At 35.9% G+C, this 22,020-nt stretch overlaps 1 protein-coding gene across 33 annotated transcripts in view; it reads right to left on the minus strand.

Moving 5' to 3' along the window:
* KCNMA1 (potassium calcium-activated channel subfamily M alpha 1) overlaps window positions 1-22,020 on the minus strand; it is a 460,281-nt gene that overhangs the window by 71,046 nt on the left and 367,215 nt on the right. For 6 of the 33 annotated variants that reach the window (XM_051800818.1, XM_051800821.1, XM_051800820.1 and 3 more), the window contains one exon: window positions 3,645-3,938. The exons of the other annotated variants lie outside the window; for them this stretch is intronic. In XM_051800818.1, the coding sequence (XP_051656778.1) occupies window positions 3,645-3,938 (294 nt within the window). The remainder of the gene's footprint in view (window positions 1-3,644; window positions 3,939-22,020) is intronic. 33 annotated transcript variants of the gene reach the window in all.

Genomic DNA, 22,020 nt, shown 5'->3' on the forward strand with positions numbered 1-22,020 from the left:
GTTGAATGGAAGTGGGGAGACAATACCTGCATAACAGAGGATGCATGTGTTATGCAATCTTTTAATGAGGATGACGTGCATTTTCAATGACAGATCAATTTCTAGAATTAAAATCATGTACAGTTTGCCAGTCATAAACTACTCTTGGATAACTTATGCCACAATATGTATTGCTTACACAAGTGCCGTTTCCTAAGAACTCATCTATAAGAATTAACCAACATCTTTCTTACTTCGAGATTATATAAGTGCACTTGATAATCTGCATGTAAACTTTACATGTGCTATCAAAGGGAATAATCTCATGCTTACTTCCTCAAATTCACACTAATGTTGATCTATTCTAATATAGAGAAGGAAAAATAATTTTTTTTCATTCTAGTATTAACCAAAAAATATACTAGAAGACAATGTAACTGATGCCTAGGAAGCTAAAAGAAAAGACATTAGTATAGTAGCAGTAGTATCTATATTAAAAGAGCTTAGTACACATTAGCAGTGCACAAGCAGAGGCTGAGAAAAAATACTATTTGCAACAAGCTACATAGGAAAAACAACAAAACCTGGTTATCTGCCACCTGCCTTAGACTCATCTTGGAGAAAATAAAGCAACAGCCTTCTGCTATAACCCTTTTCTGACACAATTTTATTACAGACTGCATTCTAGCCTGCCATGTCTGTCTGTTTGCCCAAGCCTGTTATGGAACTTCATTTTGCCTTGGTCAAGACCAAAAAACTGGACCCTGAAAAGACAGATGTGCTCTCTTTTTATATGACCGGGCATCACCAAGCACAAGGGATTCACAACAAAAGAAAGCATTGCAAAGGGAAAACAAAAAAAAAACAACCAAACAAAGCTAATCCCAAAATAAATGTCCCAAAGAGTGGTACAAAAATAATATTTAGATTAGAACAAGGACTGTCTAATAATGATTTATTGGTTAACTTAACTTTCTCCTCTTCTAGGGCAGCATCCCCAAAGACAAAGCCATTTTCTTCTCCTTTGACTTTTCTTTTTTTCCAGATCAGAGTCCTGCAGTGTAAATGCTTGTTGATGATCAGTCAAGTGCCATTCTTTGTTTGGCTGAGAGATAACTAAGCCCATAGAAAATTCTCAAAAATACACAAATTGAAATTTTTATTCTGTGGCAGTTTGTTCATATTAAACTAGAGCATTTAGCTCTAGTATTTAGCTATGTGTACCATGAAGTGAATATGCACAGAATTACTTTATTGGTAATATCTTTGTATTTCTGATTGAAAAAAAAGTGCAAGTGTTTGAGCCTTTCAGAACATGCTCTGCAAAACACTCTCGGAAATGGCCTAGTCTTTTTTAAACTTCTCTAAAAAAAGTTATTCATATGCTATTCCACACAGACAACAGGTTTCAAGATATACACTGTACTTTCTTTTTCTGTATCAGATATAAAAATTCAGTTCCAATCTGATGAATCCACCACTTAGAAGATCAAAGGAACAAGAATCATGGAAAATGTTCCTGCCAGGAACCAACAAATTATCTGGTTTGCTCTCCTGGTAGTAAAAATTCTAAATTTTACTTAATTTAATCTGCTACCATGGAGTTACAGCACGTCTGTCAAGAGATGCAATATGCCACCACAAGGTATTGTCACACTATTTTAACAGTCTAAGGAAGATACATCAAGACCATGTGCAAAACCTTACATTAACATAAGTCAACTGTAGATATTACTGCAAGAAATATTTCTATGAACAAGAGAAAACAGCATTAAAAAAGAGTACTTTTCCAAGTTTTCAGCTAGCTAATAAGACTCCTGTCTGATCCCTTCAAATTCTGAAAGTTAGTACAATAAGAGGCCTTTTGCACTTTATAGTCCAACATTTGTGTTCTCCAGTGTTGCTAGGTGATACTAACCTGCCACTCAATTAAAAACAAAGTCTTACTGTAATCATTCAGAATAACCATTTCTAGAAGTACATTTCTAGCAGTCTGCACTTATTTTTGGTATTGCATCTGCAATAAGTAAGCTCCTTTTTTGCATATGTGCTTGTCATCTTCAAACTGTGTCACTGTCACCAATTGCCTGGAAAGCCCAAGGTTAATGTGGCTCACTAGTTAACACCTGTTAGCAAAGCCTTCTGAGGAATCTCAATTTGTTGCTAAAGCAATGCCTTGTTCAAGCAAGGAAGCCATATATTCTCACTGTAGCAATGAAAGGAGATCTATCTTCATCACATCACATAAATCCTAGATTTTGCTTTTCATTGAAATCTCTGTGCAGAGTTTACAGGGCTTCTGTATTTTAGAAACACATCTCCATAAGAATGGGGGAAGGGAATCCGTGAAGCTGAAATATGTGAATAGTATATAATGGACACCATTACCTATGGCTTGGTTCCCCAAAATTTTGAAATAACTCACAAGTGGTTTCTTAGTAGTAAGTAGGATATAAAAATATTTAATTATTATTCTTCAAAATACTCTTATCAATTTTCTGCATATTTAAAGAAATAGATCTAGCAAAATTTTTAGTAATTAAATATAATTTTAGTTTCATGGTTCCTGTGTCTGCATTAATTTAAAAAGGAGTCTTAAATGTGCTTGTTCTTATGAAAGACAACCATATTTGAGTAATTGGCTGTGATATATGACAACTCAACTCTGATATTGTATGCTTGCTTTTGTTAATGAGTCCCCATTTTTTACTATTTTTCATGTCTTTATACTACAGGATTTGTATTAAATACAGCCATATTATACTATGCAGACTTTCTTTACCAGCTTTCATGAAAATTGCAAATATGTTCAAGAATTGGACACAGAATTTCATAGATTCAAGAGCTTGTTTGCACACCCCTAAGTATAACACTTAATGTACTGTTGTATCAACCTTCAGTTCAGTTGTTCTAATAACAGTTTTGCAGTTCAGGAAGACTCAGTGCTAGAAAAATGTCAGGCAAGTCTAATGAGGCTTCAGATGCTCCAGTTTGTGCTGGAGTTTAATTTAAAGTTACACTGATGTTTTAACATGTTTGCTTACTCTTGAGTAAAGAGTGTTCATTACTTCAATGACATAACCTCCAGACAATATACCATGAATTGGTTTAAGATGTGCTGGTAATTTTAACAGTCTTAATGTAGAGTTGAACATCTGTAACAACATATTACTTGACTTTTTTCATTTCATTTCTAAAGCAAAATAAAGGGAATGTCTTTCAAAACAGTGGACAAGTTCATAACTTTTTTTTGTTGTTATTTTCTTACTATTTTTAAAATAAAACTGTCCCCTTCACTGCCTCTCCTGGGTCACTAGCAGAACAGTTTACAGACACCTTTTTAAAGGCCCCAAAATACTGAAATTTGAAATAACATCTATGTCATTGAACATCACATCAACTGGAATACCCAGTAAATTCATTCTGCCTAGCATGTAAATGCTTCAGAGCAAATAAATCCTTTGAAAGGTAAAGCACAAACCACCCAGAAACATTAGTTGACTAGCTATCTCAATTAACTTATTAATCACCACATCTGGAGAAACCCACATCTGTAAGCACTTAAGAGAGCATTAGTAATGTCATAGGCACATGGAAAACAGACTGCAAAACCATGCACAAACCGATCTGTGTTGCCTTATGCATCCAACTACTGGGCTACCTACGGAGATCTTGGTTCAACCCAGGCTTTTGGGAGTGGCAGCGGTATTTTACAGGTAAGCTGAGTGCCCTTTGCAATCTACAGTATGTAGATTTTCCTTGTTCGACAGAACTCAGTAAGTTAAGGTGCAGCAGCGAGGGGTTGTTGGGGAGGAAGAGGCTCCCTTTACGGTTATTAACAAGTGGAACAGGTTCCAGGATTCCTTCAGTGGACTTGGCATCAACCAATGCATTAGTAGTTGCATTCTTGAATTGATATGAGCATTTTGGGTAACTTGATCTAGCTGCATTCTTTACTTCTAAATAATAAGAAAAGATTTAAATTAATTTCTTTGTATTAAAAATTATTTCAAACCACAGGCATGAATCAGTTTTGATATTACATGGAAATACAGATGTTAAAGCCTTAAGTAGCAGTTCCAAAAGCAGAAATAGAGGTTTATACCTGCAGCTTTCATAAGGTTGTCTTTTTTTTCTTTTCTGAAAATGTCTTTTTATAAAAGAATACTCATAAAAGGATTATTCCACAATATTATCACCTTTAAGCAATAATCTCATCCTAGAGTAAGTATGTCTGAGGCAACACTTATTTCCCACATGTTGATAAAGGCTTAGAGATTTACTAGGTGTGGAAGATGTTTATTTCTTTGAAAGTACTGAAAATGACAGGGGAGGTAGAGCACTCTGCTGCTATTAAAATAAATAAGGAATCATAGAAAACGTAAGGTCAACACTTCAAAACTGTGCAGGCATACTTATGGAATTAAACTGATGTTTAGGTATCTACATTAAAAGGGTTGGCTATTCAGCAGTGCTGCATACCGTAAATTTCTGAAGGTCATATAAAGCACCTCTGTAAAGAAAATTAAGAAATCTGGTTTCCTAAATATGGAGTTATCTGTGATTCTTAGTCTTCCATTACTAATATATCAAAGCTAATCAAATACATAACCCTCCTTCCCCCCAAAACAAATGGCACCCTCTGTAAAAACAGTAAAAAAAAATGTTTTTCTGGTAAAAATATGCAATAAAGGTTTTCTTTGAATGCTTGTTTCATTCTGAATGAGTATAGTATAGAGAAGAAGGTGTATTATTGAGCCAGTAAGATCTTATATCTAGTTATGTATTATGAAGTAAGGAGGTTAGATGGGGAGTAGTTGGTGGACTGATAAACCTGCAGCATTATTTCCATATGTTTCAATTGCCTTAAAGATTGTATGGAGAATATTGAGCAGTTAGTGGCTCCAAAGTAATTGAGGAGGTCGGTATGTTTTTTGGCATCTTTGTCTAGTTTACCACCAGCTAGAAACACCATCTGGTAACGGGGAAGATAAGTAAATAGCACCCCCATGCTTGCCATTTTTCTTCAAGCACAAAATCTGTCTCTCGTGCAAAAAAAGTGGGTCTATGGGAATTAGAAGAGTCATTTGAAGGTACCTTTTAACAAGGTTCAACTTGCTAGTAATAAAGCATCCATTCTAATTCAGTGACCTCTGAATTGATGGCTTGCTACTACTCTGACTGAGGTAGATAGAAAAATCAGTGAGGAAAGAACTAGAGTCTGATTCACAATGTTACTCTGCTTTTTACTAATAGTAGAAACATTTAAAGTATAATAACAATAATGCATACTCATCACAGTCCACATATATTTTAAATCATCAGAGGGAGAGTATATATCTTTGATTAGGAAAACTGCCACAAAAAACCCACTGTGAATAATATTGGATACACCACTTGAAAATTACTGATTTTACCTCAGTTTCTGAGGTTTTGTCAAATTTTGTACTTCTATTTTTTATATTACTCTGGTGAAACAATTTTCAGATGATAAAATATATCTGCAGAGACCTCCCTCCCTACACAAGTCACCGGTCAAGCATGTATTTGAAGATATGCATCAATTTGGTTCTATTTTTGAAGTATAGATAGTAATATTGGCAATAATCTTCAAAAATCTACAAGCCTGCATCAAAGTATCTTCACATGCAACAGAAGAAGACCAAAACTTGGTAAGCTTATCCAGCCCCAATCAAGTTGTTTCAGAAATATCATAATCTTTTTACAGCCTCTTCTGGAGCTCACTAAGTGATGGTTTCAGATACCAGACCTCACTTTTAAGCAATAACGTTCCATAAAAATGTACATCTTTTGGAATATTCCATGCAGACATGAGCAAGATGTCCCAAGATTTTGTGCTTGCAGTGGCACAGCATGAGTCAGAACAAAAATACTTGTCTTTCGGTAATGGCTTCATATCTGGTGTTTGGCATCACATTTAACAGTCCCACATGATCTTGTTCAGCATGAAGGCAGACTGAGCTGCTTAAAACATAACCTACTTCTCCTTATTTCCAACAGTGTGGACAGGTACTATTACTGAAAAGCAAAACACTGAGCATGGGGATAACAAGTTGCCTTTTTTTGTTCAGTCAAATTATTCCAGATTTAAAAGTTCTAACTACTGGTTTCATTCCATGACTTCTAGCTTCTTGCCTCTGACAAGAGCTCAGCTACTTCAGATGAAAGTTGAAGAAGCCTCATAGTGGATAACTGTGAAATATCTTGTACATAGGACAAGTTTCTTTCTTATTCCAAAAGTTTATGGCTCATGTCTTTTTACTCTATCATGAAAAGCAAGGACTATAGTATAATATCTGAATATCTCATGTTTCATAGAGATAATAATCTCTCTCTCTGTTCCTCCTACAATTATATATTTCTTACCACAGAAGAATAAAACTGGTTACTCAGTGTAAATGCTACTGTCAAGTTGTGCATGCTCACTGTGCCCCAAAGACAGGCATGTCAGGATACACAGTAAACTACATGTGCAAGCACGGTGCTTTCAGAGTAAAGCAGTATTATACAATTAGGTGAGAAACACAGGCCAACACTGTCACTTCACCAGATACGTACTATAATGTGCAGAACCTAAACCACTTAAATAGCACCCTGTTGTTCAGCAAAAGCAGTTGATTTTTATTAATAATTTCTTTAAAATCTGATTGGGTTCTTGCACCACTATGTGGGCTGATTTCCACAGAAAACATATTTGGGAAGTGAAGACTGCTGTTAGTTATATGAAACTAAATACATCCTTACATGTTGTCACTGCCTCTCTAGGTTTGGCAATCAAACTGTCTGGATTGGGGTAATTAGTTGTACTGTTGTGCAGTGTCAAAGCACAGCCTCCAAGTCCACAAGGGTTCTCTTCCAAGTATGTGATGAGTTTAGCACCAGTGAGTCTACTGAAAGAGAACTGTTTTTCTACTCATAGTTAGATTAATTTCTTTTTATGCAATATAACATATGACTTTATTTTCAATGCAAATGATCACAGGACGAGTGTGCTGCCTGGATTGTTTATTCTGCCCAAGTTCCTTAGAACTGTTCAGGACACTTGTGTATCCGTAAGGCATTATTATTGTACCTAAGAATAGAGACACTTACTGGTCATTTTGAGAGCAAACTTTCAACTGCTTTCCAAGAATGGTAAACAATAAGGAACAGGATAAGAGTAGAGTAAGGGTAAGACATTCCATTTTCTGTAGTATTTTCTAATTGCACCCTGAGTGAATAGTACCTACTTTTAGTAAATGCTGTATAGAACTTGCCCAAGAAACCTGTTACCATGAGAGAATTAAAATAATGTCTATAAGATGTGAGATATTAATGCAATTGTAAAGGTATTTTGATATTCCTATTCCTTACCTCCACCCTCAGGAACTCCCTTTCAAGCTCAATGAATATACACTTGCCTACAGACTGCATTAGAGAATCATGCCTGTTTCTATTTCTATACATTTTATTTATTATAATGAAGATAATTTGAATTGCAATCTGCAACTCCCTGAACATTTTTAAAACAACCAATGTAGTTAATCTAATGCCTATGGCAATCTCTATTTATTCCTTGTGAGCATACACTTGCCATAACTTAAAACTGGGCTGAGCTTTAATTTAAATGTAACAAGGCAGAATACCAGTACATTGCTTTCAACAAAATGGCTGAAACTGGCTTCAGCATGATTTGCCTGGAAGGGAAGATGAAAATGTGTTTTAAAGGAGAAAAAATATCCTGACCAAAACCAGACATTCTAAACAACCACCACCAATACCCACTACTCCTTTCCTCCCCCATCTCTATCAGCTGCTAGGCTTTCAGCACTGTTTTTCGCCAGACACTAGCACAGTGTTTTCCTTCATAGTCAGCCATCAGCCAGAGCTGTCACTTGCAGATACTTCATTTGCAGTCATTGCAGTCTAATTCATGCTGCACCCCCTTAATCTCTGTAGTGAGTAATGCATTGTCACTGTGCAGATATGCCAGATCCAGCACTAGAAGTACAGAGAGTGTTTCTAACAGTTAAACTATCTTGGTTTGAAGAAATATTTTATTTCTTCCCCCAACTTAACTGTTCTCTTTCTCCTAAACATTTTCCCAGCTGACCTCCAAAGGAGCAGTCACCATTCTGCAATCTGGCTCAGCTTTCACAGGGTGGGGGGTGAAGACAAGCTGCAGCCCTGTGTTATTAAATGCAAATAATCAATATGTTGATTGAGCTTTTGGCTACCAGAGTTCTTTTGATGGGAGTGACAGTGAGCATGACTTCCCTCATTCAACGACAAGTCTGTTTAGACTTTGCTACCTACCACTTTGTGAATCAGGCAACTGAAAATACCCACAGCAATTCCTCCAAACTGTCAGCTATTGCTGTGATTCCACCCAGCACCCCCTGTACAAGACAACAGATTAACCATTAGGCTAGATATGTTGAAAATATACAGCTTCAACCTTTCCCCAGCTAGCTCAGAGCGATGTATAGATGATTATTTCAACCGTCAGCTGCCGCATAGACTTAAACCCCTGCACAATAACTCCTGGATTCATCTGCCCCTTGTCAAACTTACACAGCTTTAGTTTGAGCATACATAGTGTGGCAGTTTCACTGCGGATCTAGAATAATCCAGACGGCTGCTGTCTCTTTGTTAACAGGAAGCTAAACTGATGAGTTTGTAATGCATTTCTTATCAAAGGTAGTTTCAGAAAGGAAAATGTGCCAAATCAGTTGGGGTTGGAGTTTAGCATACTATTAAAATATGGTTTAATCACAATATTTGTTATTTGCTAGGAAAAAAACCCAAACATTATTCACCCCTTTTAAAAATCACTTTATGCCAATGAACTATTTAGTTTACAAATTTACTTGATTTTTTTGGTGGTAATAGATGTAATGAAATCATTGACTAGAAACTGCAATATAATGGTGCTTGATGAGATACAAGAATGTTAATTTTAGAAACTGCAGAGCTGTTTTTGCTTAGTGTCTGAAATTGTAATTCAAATGAAACAGGATTGCTGTTTGGGTTTCTATGTGCATTACAAAATTAGGGAAATGCATTTCATTGTGATTTTTAATACAAAGAGAAAAGAAATATGCTGCATCTCTCCACATACTAGTACCATTAGAAAAGCAGGTGAGGCTGGCTTTTAGTTGCAGTGTGCCACCTGAAGCAGATAAGAAAACATCAAGATCTGAGAATGTCAAGAATGCATCATCTCAGAACATTTTGCAAACACTGAATGGTGCTTACATGAGACATTCTCTTTGAAACAGTGCAGCCCAAGAAACGTTTTTTTTTTCTTTTTTTTTCTTTTTTCTCTTTTTCTCCTAGTCTTGCACCTTCTGGCTAAAGCCACATAAAATTGCAAAACAAATGCATTGGTCTACTTTTTCTTTTTTTTTTCTATCGGTATCCAGTGCTTATATTTTGCATATACAAAATATATACATGGTCTTTCAGTCTTAATTCTTCTCACACCAAAAAAAAAAAAAAAAGAAACTCAGCCACAGATATATTCCTCAACTTTGCTTTTCCCTGAATACTGTAAAAAAGACATTTTTTAATTGAAAATGTGGAATGTCGCTAGACTGGATCCTGTTCTGTATTCTAGATGGCTGCTCTGGTATTCTGTGAAACCATTATAAACTTTCAGTTCCTGAGCTTTTGGGGTAAGATGTACTTAAGAGTGAAAGACAGACTGCAAAGAAGTTTGAAAACCAGCAAACTTTTAACTTGAATCTTTCAGTGAAAAAAAGTCTGGGGTATGGATTTACACCAACTGAATTTATTTTTAGGGGTAGAGCAACTCCCTAAGGTTACCACAGAAATTTAATGTTTTTTCTTTGCTCCTCCTATTTAATTCAAGAGCATAACTAATATGAATGCTGTATCAGTTGTTATCACTTCTTTGTAACTAGGAATTCAGCAAGCAAAGAAGTGGTTTAAGGCTGTTCAAATTGTGGTTAATCTGAAATCCACTGAAGTCAGACAAAACACACGTCAGCAGACTTTAGATCAGGAGCTGTTCATACCTCATGCATATGCTGTATATATAGGAAGAAAGTCTTTCCTATATATACAGTGTATATACAGCATTTAATAATTGGCTTGTGCCATTTAGAGGGGAAAGGCTTCAGATTTCATAGATGTGGTTTCTTGTTCCCATACAGAAGTATACTGACAATATGATACTATTTGTACATAAAAAAGCTACTTTATTTAATTCCTAATCCAATCCCAATTTATATTTAGACTAAGTCATAGGTCCATTGAACCTTGAACATCCTTTTTGATTCAGATTTTAGTATTCCCTCATACATTTTTCTTGATTTTTAGTCCTCATTCCTCACTGGCCTTTTCAAATTATGATTCACTCTGTAATTGTTTATTCAAGTCATTGTATTATTACTGGAAAACTGTCAAACGAAAAGCTCAAAAAAAAGCAAAGCATCAGTGGACTTTTTCCCCCCTGTCCATTTAATTGTCCAATCGACTTCTCCACATGTTGTACCACACAGAATACTATTTGGATAAAGTTTATTTTAGGAAAGGGTGAAGGGAATGGAGATGTGTCTAAACTGTAGATCTGTGTTCATGGGGGTCCGTTGTCCAGACAAATATCAAGTGTCTCATTGGCATGGCAAGTGTAAATATTCTGTGTCAAATTTTAAATTATGTTACTCCATTATAACAATCTGTTCTGAACACGGGGGAGGAGCAACAGCAAAATGTTATTCCTGTGTGTCAGAAAAGAGCTGTTCAGACCCTGTGTGTCCTACTGTGTCACAAGCAGCTGTGAACTTCCATTTTAGAGCTCCAGCTCCTGTGTCTAGCAGAAGCAAAGTACAAAAGAATTGCTCAAAGCCACAGGCTAACTTTTTAACAGACTACCTGATGATCCTATGGCTACAAGTAGAGGACTGGGAATCTCTTGACTAGGATTTAGCTTTACCACTGATCTGTTACACAGCCTTGGGTTGCTCACTTGCAGCCAATTTTTTTAATGGAGTTCCTTACTTATAGCTCTTGCTAAAATTCAGGTGACCAAATTACCTGAAAACATGGCTGTTAATCTCTAATTTTTCTCAGATCTAGCAAGTATAAGAATGCAAGGTTGCTATTGCTGTTTGGAAAATACATTTGGAATACATTAATAAAATCATACTACATTCATATGATGAGTGACTTGTTATTACAGTGTTTGGTGTTCTTTTTTTTTTTTTTTTATTAGACATGAAAGTGTGTCTGTCCCTTTAACACTGAATAACTTCAACATCCTTTTTATTTCTCTGTTTCTATTTTCCTTCCTTAAAAAAATACAGTGTCAATTAAAGGACACTGATTTGCTTATGAGTGATCCTTTGACAGTTCCCCAAGGCAAGACAAGTAAAGCCAAAAGGCACATCTTTGGGAGAGTCTTTAAGAGTAGCAACACAGAACAAATCGTAACATTCAGTGCATTGTCATAGGCTATCCTTGTTTCAATATATAGCAATCCAAAGTATATTGTCCTTTGTCCTATTTCCTCAGAGAGGATTTTGACACCAACTGTTGAGGGACATGGAGGAAGAAGTTACAGCACTAGCAAGGGCAGGCTATAGTTAAGCAGTTCTGCTAAACTATAGAAGGAATCCCTCTGGTTTTTACAAAGTAAAGGAAGTTTCCCCTTTGTGACTAAACACACTCACAGTCTGATCAGTCAGTGCTGAAAACAGTGAAGTTCTGTATGTGGGCAAAATATAGGCTACTATTAAAAAAATATCAAAATTTGAAAGGCCACTCACCATTGTGCCTATGATCACTTTGCTGTTTACACTTCCTCGGCTCCATTAAATTCAGAGAAAAAAATGCAATAACTAGAAGTAACTAAGGTTAAAAGTAAGCACAGGATTACTCTGCTCCTTGGGATTAGAAATTGTGTATTTACTGCATAGAATGTCAGGAAGAGTGAGTATTTCAGGGCACAGGAAAGCAATAGTTAAATGCAGACTCCACAAATTTAAGCTTGGTCTTGCTATTCCTGTGAACACTGGGATGTGTAGATTTCATACTGCAGAAATCTAATTAGAATTATTATTTTGTTTTTCAGTCAAAAGTATCAATTTATCTTAACAATACACATTTTCAGAGCAATTCCCACCTGCATATCCTAAATTTTTAAACTGAAATAACTTTTATCTACCTTGCTCATGACAAGACATACTAGGTCCCCCTGTCAGCACTGCCTCTGAGAAGAGATTTACCTAAACTTCTTATAAATCCCTTGTATCCTTAAAAGCTGGGGTTTTGGTTTAGTTCTTCCAATAAGTTGTCTTACTTCTGAAAACACAATTGAGAGGATGTGGCTGAGGTGGTTTATTTTTTTTTTTAACTAGGTGGTTAATATGCCAGTGATAAATTGGGGTTTTCTTCATATTTTTTTTAATTTTTAAGCTTTGCTACCATTGAATTTCTTTTCCCTTTTGGCTTGCGTTCACCCTTGTAAAAAGGATGTAGAGGTGTCTGTGTCTCTGAACAAGAAGAACTGAAATATTGACATTTAACTCTGGCTTTCTTATCTTCAGTCTTATCCAGCTTTCATCCACATCAGTGGAAAAACTTCCATTTGTTAAGCATTAATAGCATCAGACTCAGTGATCCCCAATACTCTTTCAGGCTCAGGTATAATATTCCTGTGGGATGGAGTCTTCATATGACTGTTACCTGTGAGGTCATAATATCACTTCATATGTAAACTAACTATAAAATGCTGTGCATATTTATGTACACACTGGTTCTAGATACAAGTACTTACAATGTATGTACCTTTATGGAAAAAATTCTATATAGTCAAAACTGACCATCTGAAATATTACAATTTTTTAAAATTAAATTGTTTCCTCAGCAAAGCAATACAGTGAAGTTCTTGCAGGCTTTTCAGTCATTACTGATTTCTAATCCAGCACCACCACCTGCTGGTTACAGCGAGTTTCAAGCCCCATTGCTGTTTTTCTGTCTTCAAATCTATGCATGAATATAGAGCAGTATTTCTCAGCTGTTCTTATACATAGAAATGTTATTAACGGAGGAGATTTTTAGCACATTGGTTGCAGTTTAACAATACTCTATTAGCTGAAGTATGGTTTTCATAAAAGCAGGGAATGTTAACTGCTGACACAGAAATTATTTTGTGCAAACTATTGTAAGTCACAGGGTAAGCATTCAAATTAATCAAATAGGTTGAACCTGTGGTATTAAAAAGCCTATTATTACATATGCTGGTTTTATCACTTACAGATATACAGTTAAATACTCTTCATGATACTAAGAAATGAGTATATTTTTTTCTAAGTGCTCCCTACTTTAGTGAGTTCTGCAATGTATTTCATTCTTGTAGAGGTTTTTTCTTGCTCTGAACAAATGCAACAAAAAAAACAATAACACCTGTTAAATATATGAATATAAAACCAACACAAGATATAAATAACTAAGATTAAATCTATAAAACAATAGCAAAAATAGCAATAGCAAAAATAGAGATGGAATATAATTAACTGTTATGGAAATTTAGGGGAGTACAGTACATAATTTCTATGTAAACGCTGGCAAAACAAGGAAAGTAAAACAACACAATAATAACTGAAAAAGAAGAAAGAAAATGTGATGTCTACTGTATCTGCAAAAGAACCACAAAAAATTAATAATCCCATCTCTGCCAAAGCTTACAGTAGTTTGGCTGAAATCAATTCCTATGGGGAAGCAAGGGCTAGCAATTTCATAAGGTGGAAAATAAAGCATAAGCTAAGAAATCCAGTGGTGATAATTAATAACAATGTTAATTACAACATCATTTTGGTCTCTAACGGAAAGAATACTCAAAAGGATGGATCCTGTTTTTCAAATACAACCTAAACAGGATCAAAATACTTCCATAGGAAATAAAAAAATGTCCGTTACAAATTCCCTCTGATAATTTCTCTATTACTAAAAAAATACCGTACTGATAACTCTGAAATTTCTGCAGGAGTTAGGGTTGAACTATTGTAAGAAGGGAGAGCGTGCCATCTCACATTATGTAAGACAAACTATAACGGTATAAAAGTACACAGGCTATCAATGGAGAAAGAAAGAAAATAATACTGAGTCTACCAAACTAAATTGATGTCCATTTTCTTTAAAAAAATGAAATTATATATATTTTTTCCTTTTAGTTTTCGCTTTGTTACGAAACCTACAGAGAGATGCCAACCTCTTTTAGTTCATGACAAGGAACAGCTTTAGAAAGAAAACTTAATCCAACATAACTGCATCAGGCTAAGTACTTCTGGATTCATTAACCAAACCCTGATGAGACTATGGACATTACCAGCAGAAGAGAAGGTAACCTGGCAGCAGCACCCTCATTGTTAGCACCCAATGCAACGACACGAGAGGAAAGAAGGCAATGGAGAATTTTTGAAAGAGGATCATCAAAGTGTTGAATTAGCTGCTCAAGTTACTTAGCTTTGTCCTACAGAATACTTGGTGTCTCAGTGTTATACCACAGAAATCACTTATACTCTGTGAGTATAAAATTAAATACAAGTGATGTCCCTTTTCAAAGAAGGTAGCATGATAAGGATGAAAGACTGATAAAACAAGAAAAAAAAAAAGGAAAGACACTTCTGCAGGAAAACACTGAACTGCCAGCATTTCTGTTATATTATCACACCAATTTCAGAATAAAGTCCACAATCACCTGGAGGTGAGGAACCCTCTCCAACAAAGAAAAAAATGGATGCATAAAATTCAATAAGATTTACAGGTCAGTTACTACCCTGAAAGTAACTATATCAACCACAAATGCCACAAGATGCAAATATATTTGGAAATACAGTTTCTGCCAGATGTTTTGAGAGTCAGATACTGAAAGCATCCAGAAATCCAATGCTCAGGGGACACTGACAGCTGTCAAGAAAGTCATCTTCCAAAAGCAAATTGCTTGGAGCTCTGCCTCTGAGGGTTTTATTTTGTCCTGCTTGAGAAGAAAGAGGAGGGCAGACAAAAGACTCACATGCTAAAGGCAGATTAAAACCAAATGGATATTTTGACATATTTTATATTCCTCATGGGCAGAACTGAAGGATACTGTTGAGGAAATCTGTGGAACCCAAGGTTCAGTTTGAGGATATTTCCTGAGGAGTATGCGGGACTTAAGTATTGAGCCTGAATATATGAGCCTACAGATATGATTCTTGCATTCCTTCAAGCTACAATTTTAAATGCAAAACCAAGAGTTTCACCATCTATTTATCAGGAGAGGTACCAGTAAAACTATGGATGAACGAGCTGCAGCATTCAAAGATTCAATAAGCCAATCAAAAAGACCTTTAAAGTTTGATCAGCTACTAGACATACTAACATTAGAAATCATGAATCCAAAAACAGAGTATGCATTTTAATTCAGGTAGGAGATAGTATTTTCAGTGATTATTCAGAAAAGACAGAAAGGCAGACAGTATTCCACAGACAATCCTATAATAAAAAATTACATGTGGTGGTGGTAACAGGGAAAATCCAAAACAAAAATTAAAGTAATTCCATGTTTGAAAGTGGCAAATTTAGGTGTAGGGAGTTCTAAGAATGGCAGAATTACACGATAATGACATACTGAAGTGCAGATATGGCACAGAATTAATATTACATAAATCAACAAGCAGAACAATCTGGTGTCAATGGGTTAAAAGAATACCAGTTCCTGCTCTTACAGAATTTCAGACCCATGTAATGTCAGACAAATCTAGACTATGTGATCAGATTCTTGGCTTCAGTCTTCCCTGACGCTGTAAATTGTTTGTTCATCTACTTCTCTTCCAAACATAACCAAAGGCTTCTGCTGAGTCATGTAACCCTCCAAAGTGTAAGATGCCTGTATGTTGGACTCCTTGTATGGAAGAATCCTATCAGATAGGTAGGATCACTTTACTGATTCCAGTCTCTGCAATATTTGTACTGTCATTACCGTTACAGAAACTGTGCTGAGACTGACATCTGTCCCAACTCTACTGTTCCCTCATCTTTTCTCCTTTGTCTGAGTGAAGAAATCAAGAAGTTTTATCTTGTTACTCAGGGCAGTGAGACTCTCCAATACAAATAATCAAAATACACACAATGCTTTACATATGTATATATAGATATATATATATTCATTTCTCCTTGAATGACTCTTTTATAGAAAACAAAAAGCTTTGGTGAAAAAAAATCCATCTTTTAAGACCTATTGAAAAATTTAGGTCTTTAGCAAATGCAAACTGATTTAATTTTCAGCAAATTTTTTCTTTGTAAAATTAAATGAAAAATACTTTCATGTCTCAGTTTACAAAAAACATCATTTGTTGACAATTAAAATTTAATTTGAGTAGCACTCTGAAAATATGTAATATTTTTCTGTGGAATATCAAAAGCAGTTCTTAGCATAGCAGTAAAATATATTTTGCTCATTTTTTGCCTGCTCTGACATTGGAAAGCTTATTGGTTTTATTCAGAACCAAGTGAAAAAGTAGTTTTGCATGTAAAAAGAGACAAAATACAAGAATGGCTGGGAGTCTAAGTCCATTGTTGGTGAGAAACATTTGCACGTCATCTGAAAATCTGGGAAACAAGTCCCCCATATATAGTAAGGGACAATTTGTAGTAGAAGCCAGAAAAGTACATCCTGTTCTCTTCAGTGCTGTATCTCACTTCTTCTTACCCTTCTGCTGTCTCGTCATATGAATTATATTCGTTTTCACACCCTGCAATTCTAAATAAATACTGTATCACTTTGCTGCCACCCATCTTGTGATTGACTGGTCACAGAGAACCTGGCAGTCCTTGCATGTTTCAGTAGATCAGGAATAATTCTAATAGATGTAAAGCATGAATAAAAGAAAAATTATCACTGGACAAATGCCTGCTAATGAAATATGCTGTCAGTTTGCAACTATGGATTTTAACGCATGTTACTCATGGAACAGGAATAAGCATTATCTCTACACTAGGCTCAAAACTTGCAATTGATTTTATTATTTTATTATTTTCTAGAGCCTTGGTTCTATCAGCTAATAGACTAGCTAGGCAAGTGTATTTATCTCAACTTCTAAATTACTTTCCATAAGTCATGACTGCTATTTTTACTAAAAGTCCAAGCAGTACATCCCAAAAGGGATCATGTAAGTACTACAGAAAAAGGTCTAATTTTAGAATAAACCATCTCCACTGCTAGATGGCACACCTCATTCTGGCAAGAGTTGGCTCAAAAACAGAGCCTTCATTTCATGTTACCAGTCTTCCTCCATATCATATGGTGATGTAAAATCTCTCTCCATATTGTCAGACATGCCGTGTCAGAGAACACATAACACCACTGAGTTAGAGAGTGAAGATAACATCAGGAACATGGGAATGGAGAAAGAAACATGCTTAGTGCAAGCAAAATCTTTTATGCTAGAACGAACAAAGGAAACTGCATGACAAAGATCAAAGATGCTATAATGATTTTTTGGATTTCCTTCAGCAGCAAACAAGGTCTTCATTCCAATTAAAGTTCAGAAGCAGCTAAAAACTGCAGATGATTTTTAAAATATGGCATAAGAGATTCTTCTCTACTGATGCAGATAAACAGAAGTTATCCCTGCCCTTTCAGATAGTATCCCCTTTCAAAATGTCCCTAAGCAGCAAGGCAGTCATGGTAATTTTGCCACTTCTTTCTGTCATGTACCCTATTTCACTTTCCTCTCCTCCTTGCTGTGTATCTATGTCCTTCTTCAGCAAAGATCAGAAAATTGGCCTCTTCAGGGGAATAACTATGTCAAAAGGACAATCAGGCTTATATTCAGGACTTCAAAATGTAAAGCACTTCTTAGCACAAAATGTAATATAATATATAGAGAACACAATGTTTTCAGTCTCTGGGTGGAAAAAGAACTACAGGCATGTAGTAAGCCAGCGGCACAGTCAAGACTGGGATCTTTGCCTTGTGAAATTTTTGTTTCACATTTGCCTAGGTAGAATTTCCAGTCAAACTAAAATGTACACAGGAGTGTTTAACCAGATAACACTGGCCACATCTTACACAGTAATAACGCTTTTTTCACTCTTCCTTTTCAGAATAATCGTACTGTGCTAACAAGATCTGATCAGTATCAGTGAAGCATGTGTGTGTGAGGTAGTACACATTATGTTTTGGAAAATCTTGGATAATAAGTGAATCACAGCATTACAGGATTCAGTAATACATAAAATATCACAAGGAAAGCTGTATCATAGCACTATAAAAAAAGAATGCTAACAAAGGCTGGTGAATAATCTCAAACAGCAAAATTATGACTGAACTTTAACCTATTTTAAAAGTATATTATCAACATAGAACTTACATAGTGAAATAAATATATCTATGATACATTCTGTTCAACCCCCTCCTGTCTACTATAACCCCAATCAAAGCAATGATACAGTATGGGTGCTTGTTTTGTGGCACTTCAAGAGCCACATCTGGAGTTATGTGACAACAATCTCCTCTTTTCGTGCAGAACATAAAAAATTCATGAGGTTATGCATCCTGGCATATACAAATGCTTGGGAAGGTTCTGGGTACTCAGTAAAGACCCAGAAAAAATTGTCTTACGAGTTACTTCTGACTTCCTGACTAGGGGCTGAACCATTTTGCTGGACCTACTCTGATAAATCTGAAGATTTCTGCTCCTATTTCAATAGATTCTCCTAGCTTATGTACGAAATACATTGGTTGCCCCTGCTTTCAGTTCTAGAAGTATGAATCACATAATATGTATATAGGTGGTCACACAATAGCTAATGTGACTCCTCACCTGAATAAAGCTATGCATATATTAAATATGGTAAGAATCTCAGTGGAATAATCAGGTGACAGAACCACTGTATTTGATTTTTTTCCTGCTTTCTTCTGTTTTTTCTTCTGTATTGTGGTCTGTTGTATACTTCAATGAGCACCTCCATCTACATATTACAGTAACTTCAGGTTACATGAAATGTAGAAGACCTAGGCCAGATTTTTTTTTTTGTGAACCTAAAGGACAATAGTCCAAGTTAATGAATATGTTTTCACTTGAATTATAACAGGATACAAACAATAAGGATATAAAATGGAAAAAAACCCCCAATCTTTCAACACAAGAGTATGAGATGTACAAGTTTTACAAATCAAAATTTTTAGTTTTGACATAATTTAAAAAGAACAGGAATTACATATCAAAGTGTCTCTGTGATTAGTATGAGCTGATAGTTTTCTGCTCTGGTTGGTTCAATATTAATTTGAGACCTTGCCCAATAACATCCACACAAATTAGCTAAGACTCAAAATGGCAATCAATTTGGGGGACCTATCCTGAAAAGTGCTACTAACAACTTCCCAGCATCAATGAGCTTCTCAATCCTGCAGCTGTTTTTAAAAGCTTCCTCCCAAAGGCGCATTTAGAACTAAATTAAATGCAACTTTGACTTAATTAACGTTTTAAATGATAATGAATACAATGTAGATTCATAGAAGGCATTTACATTGCGTTATAAAACTGATAAAAATTTAATAACTCTTTGTTAATAAGTTATGTCTCTCCAGACCCATAAAGCCTAAGGCAGTCAGTGCTGTAGTCTAGGGTCTAATCCAGGTTCCTAATGCAGGTGGTATAAGGAGGCAGGAGACTGACTTGACACTTGACATTTGCTCTAAGCTTGCTCTGGATCAAGCCACTGCTTGTTCATAAATACTTTATTTCATATAGTAAAGGTCAGAATTTGGGCTCAAGGCAGGGCTATGACAGAAATGCTCAAGCTGAAACCGAGCCAGCTCTGGCATCTGTCGCTTGAAATAGCTGGGAAACAGTAGAGAAGGAGACCTAACCGGCTAGCATCTGTCCCACACCACGGAGGTAACAGGAAGAATCTGCTGCCTGGTGGTAAGAAACTGTCATGGTGAGTTTCATGACAACCAGCCACACTCAGGAACTAAAAATGCAAACATAATTTCCATGTCACCTTGCATAAGACCCTCTGCTAAATTCATTCCACAGGATGCAGACGGCATCTTTTCTAACTTGTCCCCATAAAAGCCAGCCACTCACTAGTCCCTTCCCTGTGACCCTGGTAAGAATCACCACTCAACGTAAAGGCCTAAAGGAATTAATGCAGACTTCTTGGTCTTTCCCTCTCCCCATTTTCCCAATTCATCAAAGGATTCACTGCTAAACTTAGCAGTGCCTCCATCCCACGGTGATGTGAGGGTTCATCTCCTTGTCACAGACATCACAAACTGGTCAGAAGTCACTCTCATCAGCCCAGTGGTACATGCTGCATGACAAAACTGATCTGAAAAAGTGCATGCTTCATTATTTATATTATCTAGTAATGAGTCAGACTATCTCACTTTTACCATTCTACCTTCTAAAAAAACCAGCTTGGTGTTTGGAAGGATCATTCTGGGTTTTTTTCTACTACTGCATTTCTACACCTCAGTATTCACCTATATGCTCATACTATATCCAAAAGAAAGTTAAATAATTTATCAGCACTCAGGTTTTATTAAAGCATAGAACAATAAATGGGATTGATTTTTTGAATGTTATAGTCAAACTACATACTTGAAGTCACCTATGGCAAAATACCTATTGTTTCACGTTACCTTTTCCTCCCTCTGTAATTAATGTCATCTCCTCAGTGTTTGAAGAGGAAGTATAAAAATCATGGTGCATTCATACACATAAAAAAAGAGATAGAATAGATTCTTGGAGTCTCAGGACCAGCCCATTCTGATCACTGCTTCTATCACTATGTTAGCAATACAGAAAAATGTATTGTAGATCAACGAGAGGATCACCTGGAGGGCTGTACATCAAGAGTGCAAGAAAGGCAGACAAATCAAAGGCTTGGTTCAGTGAAACCACTGTTCCAGCAAGCAATTCTTGAATGTTAGATAAGACTGTGATCGCATTTATTGAGTCAATTCATCCTATCTTTAGTGGAAACACATGCATGTACTTTTATATGATTGTAAAAAGGAGAAGAAGACGGAAAGAAAATAGGTTAGACAGAATTGCAGATATAAACTAAGTTTGAAAATAGAAGAGTAATTTTTCAGTTCCAGAAAAGCAGATCTCATGGTGTCTGGCTTCTGATTTACCAGTGCCACAGGCTATGGAGCTGGCTGCAAACATGGTGGATCTCCAGCATGTGCAAGCTTTGACTTCATATCAATGGCTACACCATGAGAACCTCTATGGAAGAGCACAGGTTTCTCCCACATTTGTTGTTTTTTATTGTTCCACTGTCTGGTTTTATTTGCTTCAAAACCCCACTGTCCAGTTTTAGTAATACCAGCTTTCCTGACAGTAGATCATTCTGATAAGATGGTTAAGGAAGGTGAGTTGGTTTCCTTCATTACCCAGTAGCAACACAGACTATGTTAAGATGTATATACCTTTTTTTTTTCCCTCACCTGTACTGGTCTTGTATCTTAACTGAGTTATCTAAAATAGTATTTTTTTCTGAAAAAAATGACAACTAAAATAAACACAGGTGTCCATTTTTACATTATTTTCAGTATTTTGAAAGGGAAACCATGCAGTCTTATAGAGGTATTTAAAAGAAACTTCACAGTCATGTCAATTCCCAGGAATACAACACTGAATGCATGGAAACTGATGTAACCAAAGTAAAAATCTGTCACCCTGAAAGGACAATATTTGGAACCAATTTTACATAAATCAATATTTCACACACAGCTTGTTTCACTGGCTTATTGTTTATATTCTCTGTGGCTTTGAATTACCAGGAATTTATTTGGCACTATGTCTCATTCTAATGTTCCATTTTCATTAATCTCTTTAAAAAAAAAAAAAAAGTAGTCTACACAACATAGCACTCTATCATTCTCCAGTATACAGAGGTGGGGTCATTCCATAGAAGTGAGCTGCATAAAATGCAGCAATCCAGTTATAATCACTTACTTATGAATTTACAATGCTGTTCAAGAAGGGCAGCATCTGTCTTTCCTCTACAGGAAGA

The sequence above is a fragment of the Manacus candei genome, unplaced genomic scaffold (genome assembly GCF_025592945.1).
Source record: "Manacus candei isolate 608988 ecotype Guabito, Panama unplaced genomic scaffold, ASM2559294v1 h1tg000050l, whole genome shotgun sequence".
Taxonomy (NCBI): domain Eukaryota; kingdom Metazoa; phylum Chordata; class Aves; order Passeriformes; family Pipridae; genus Manacus; species Manacus candei.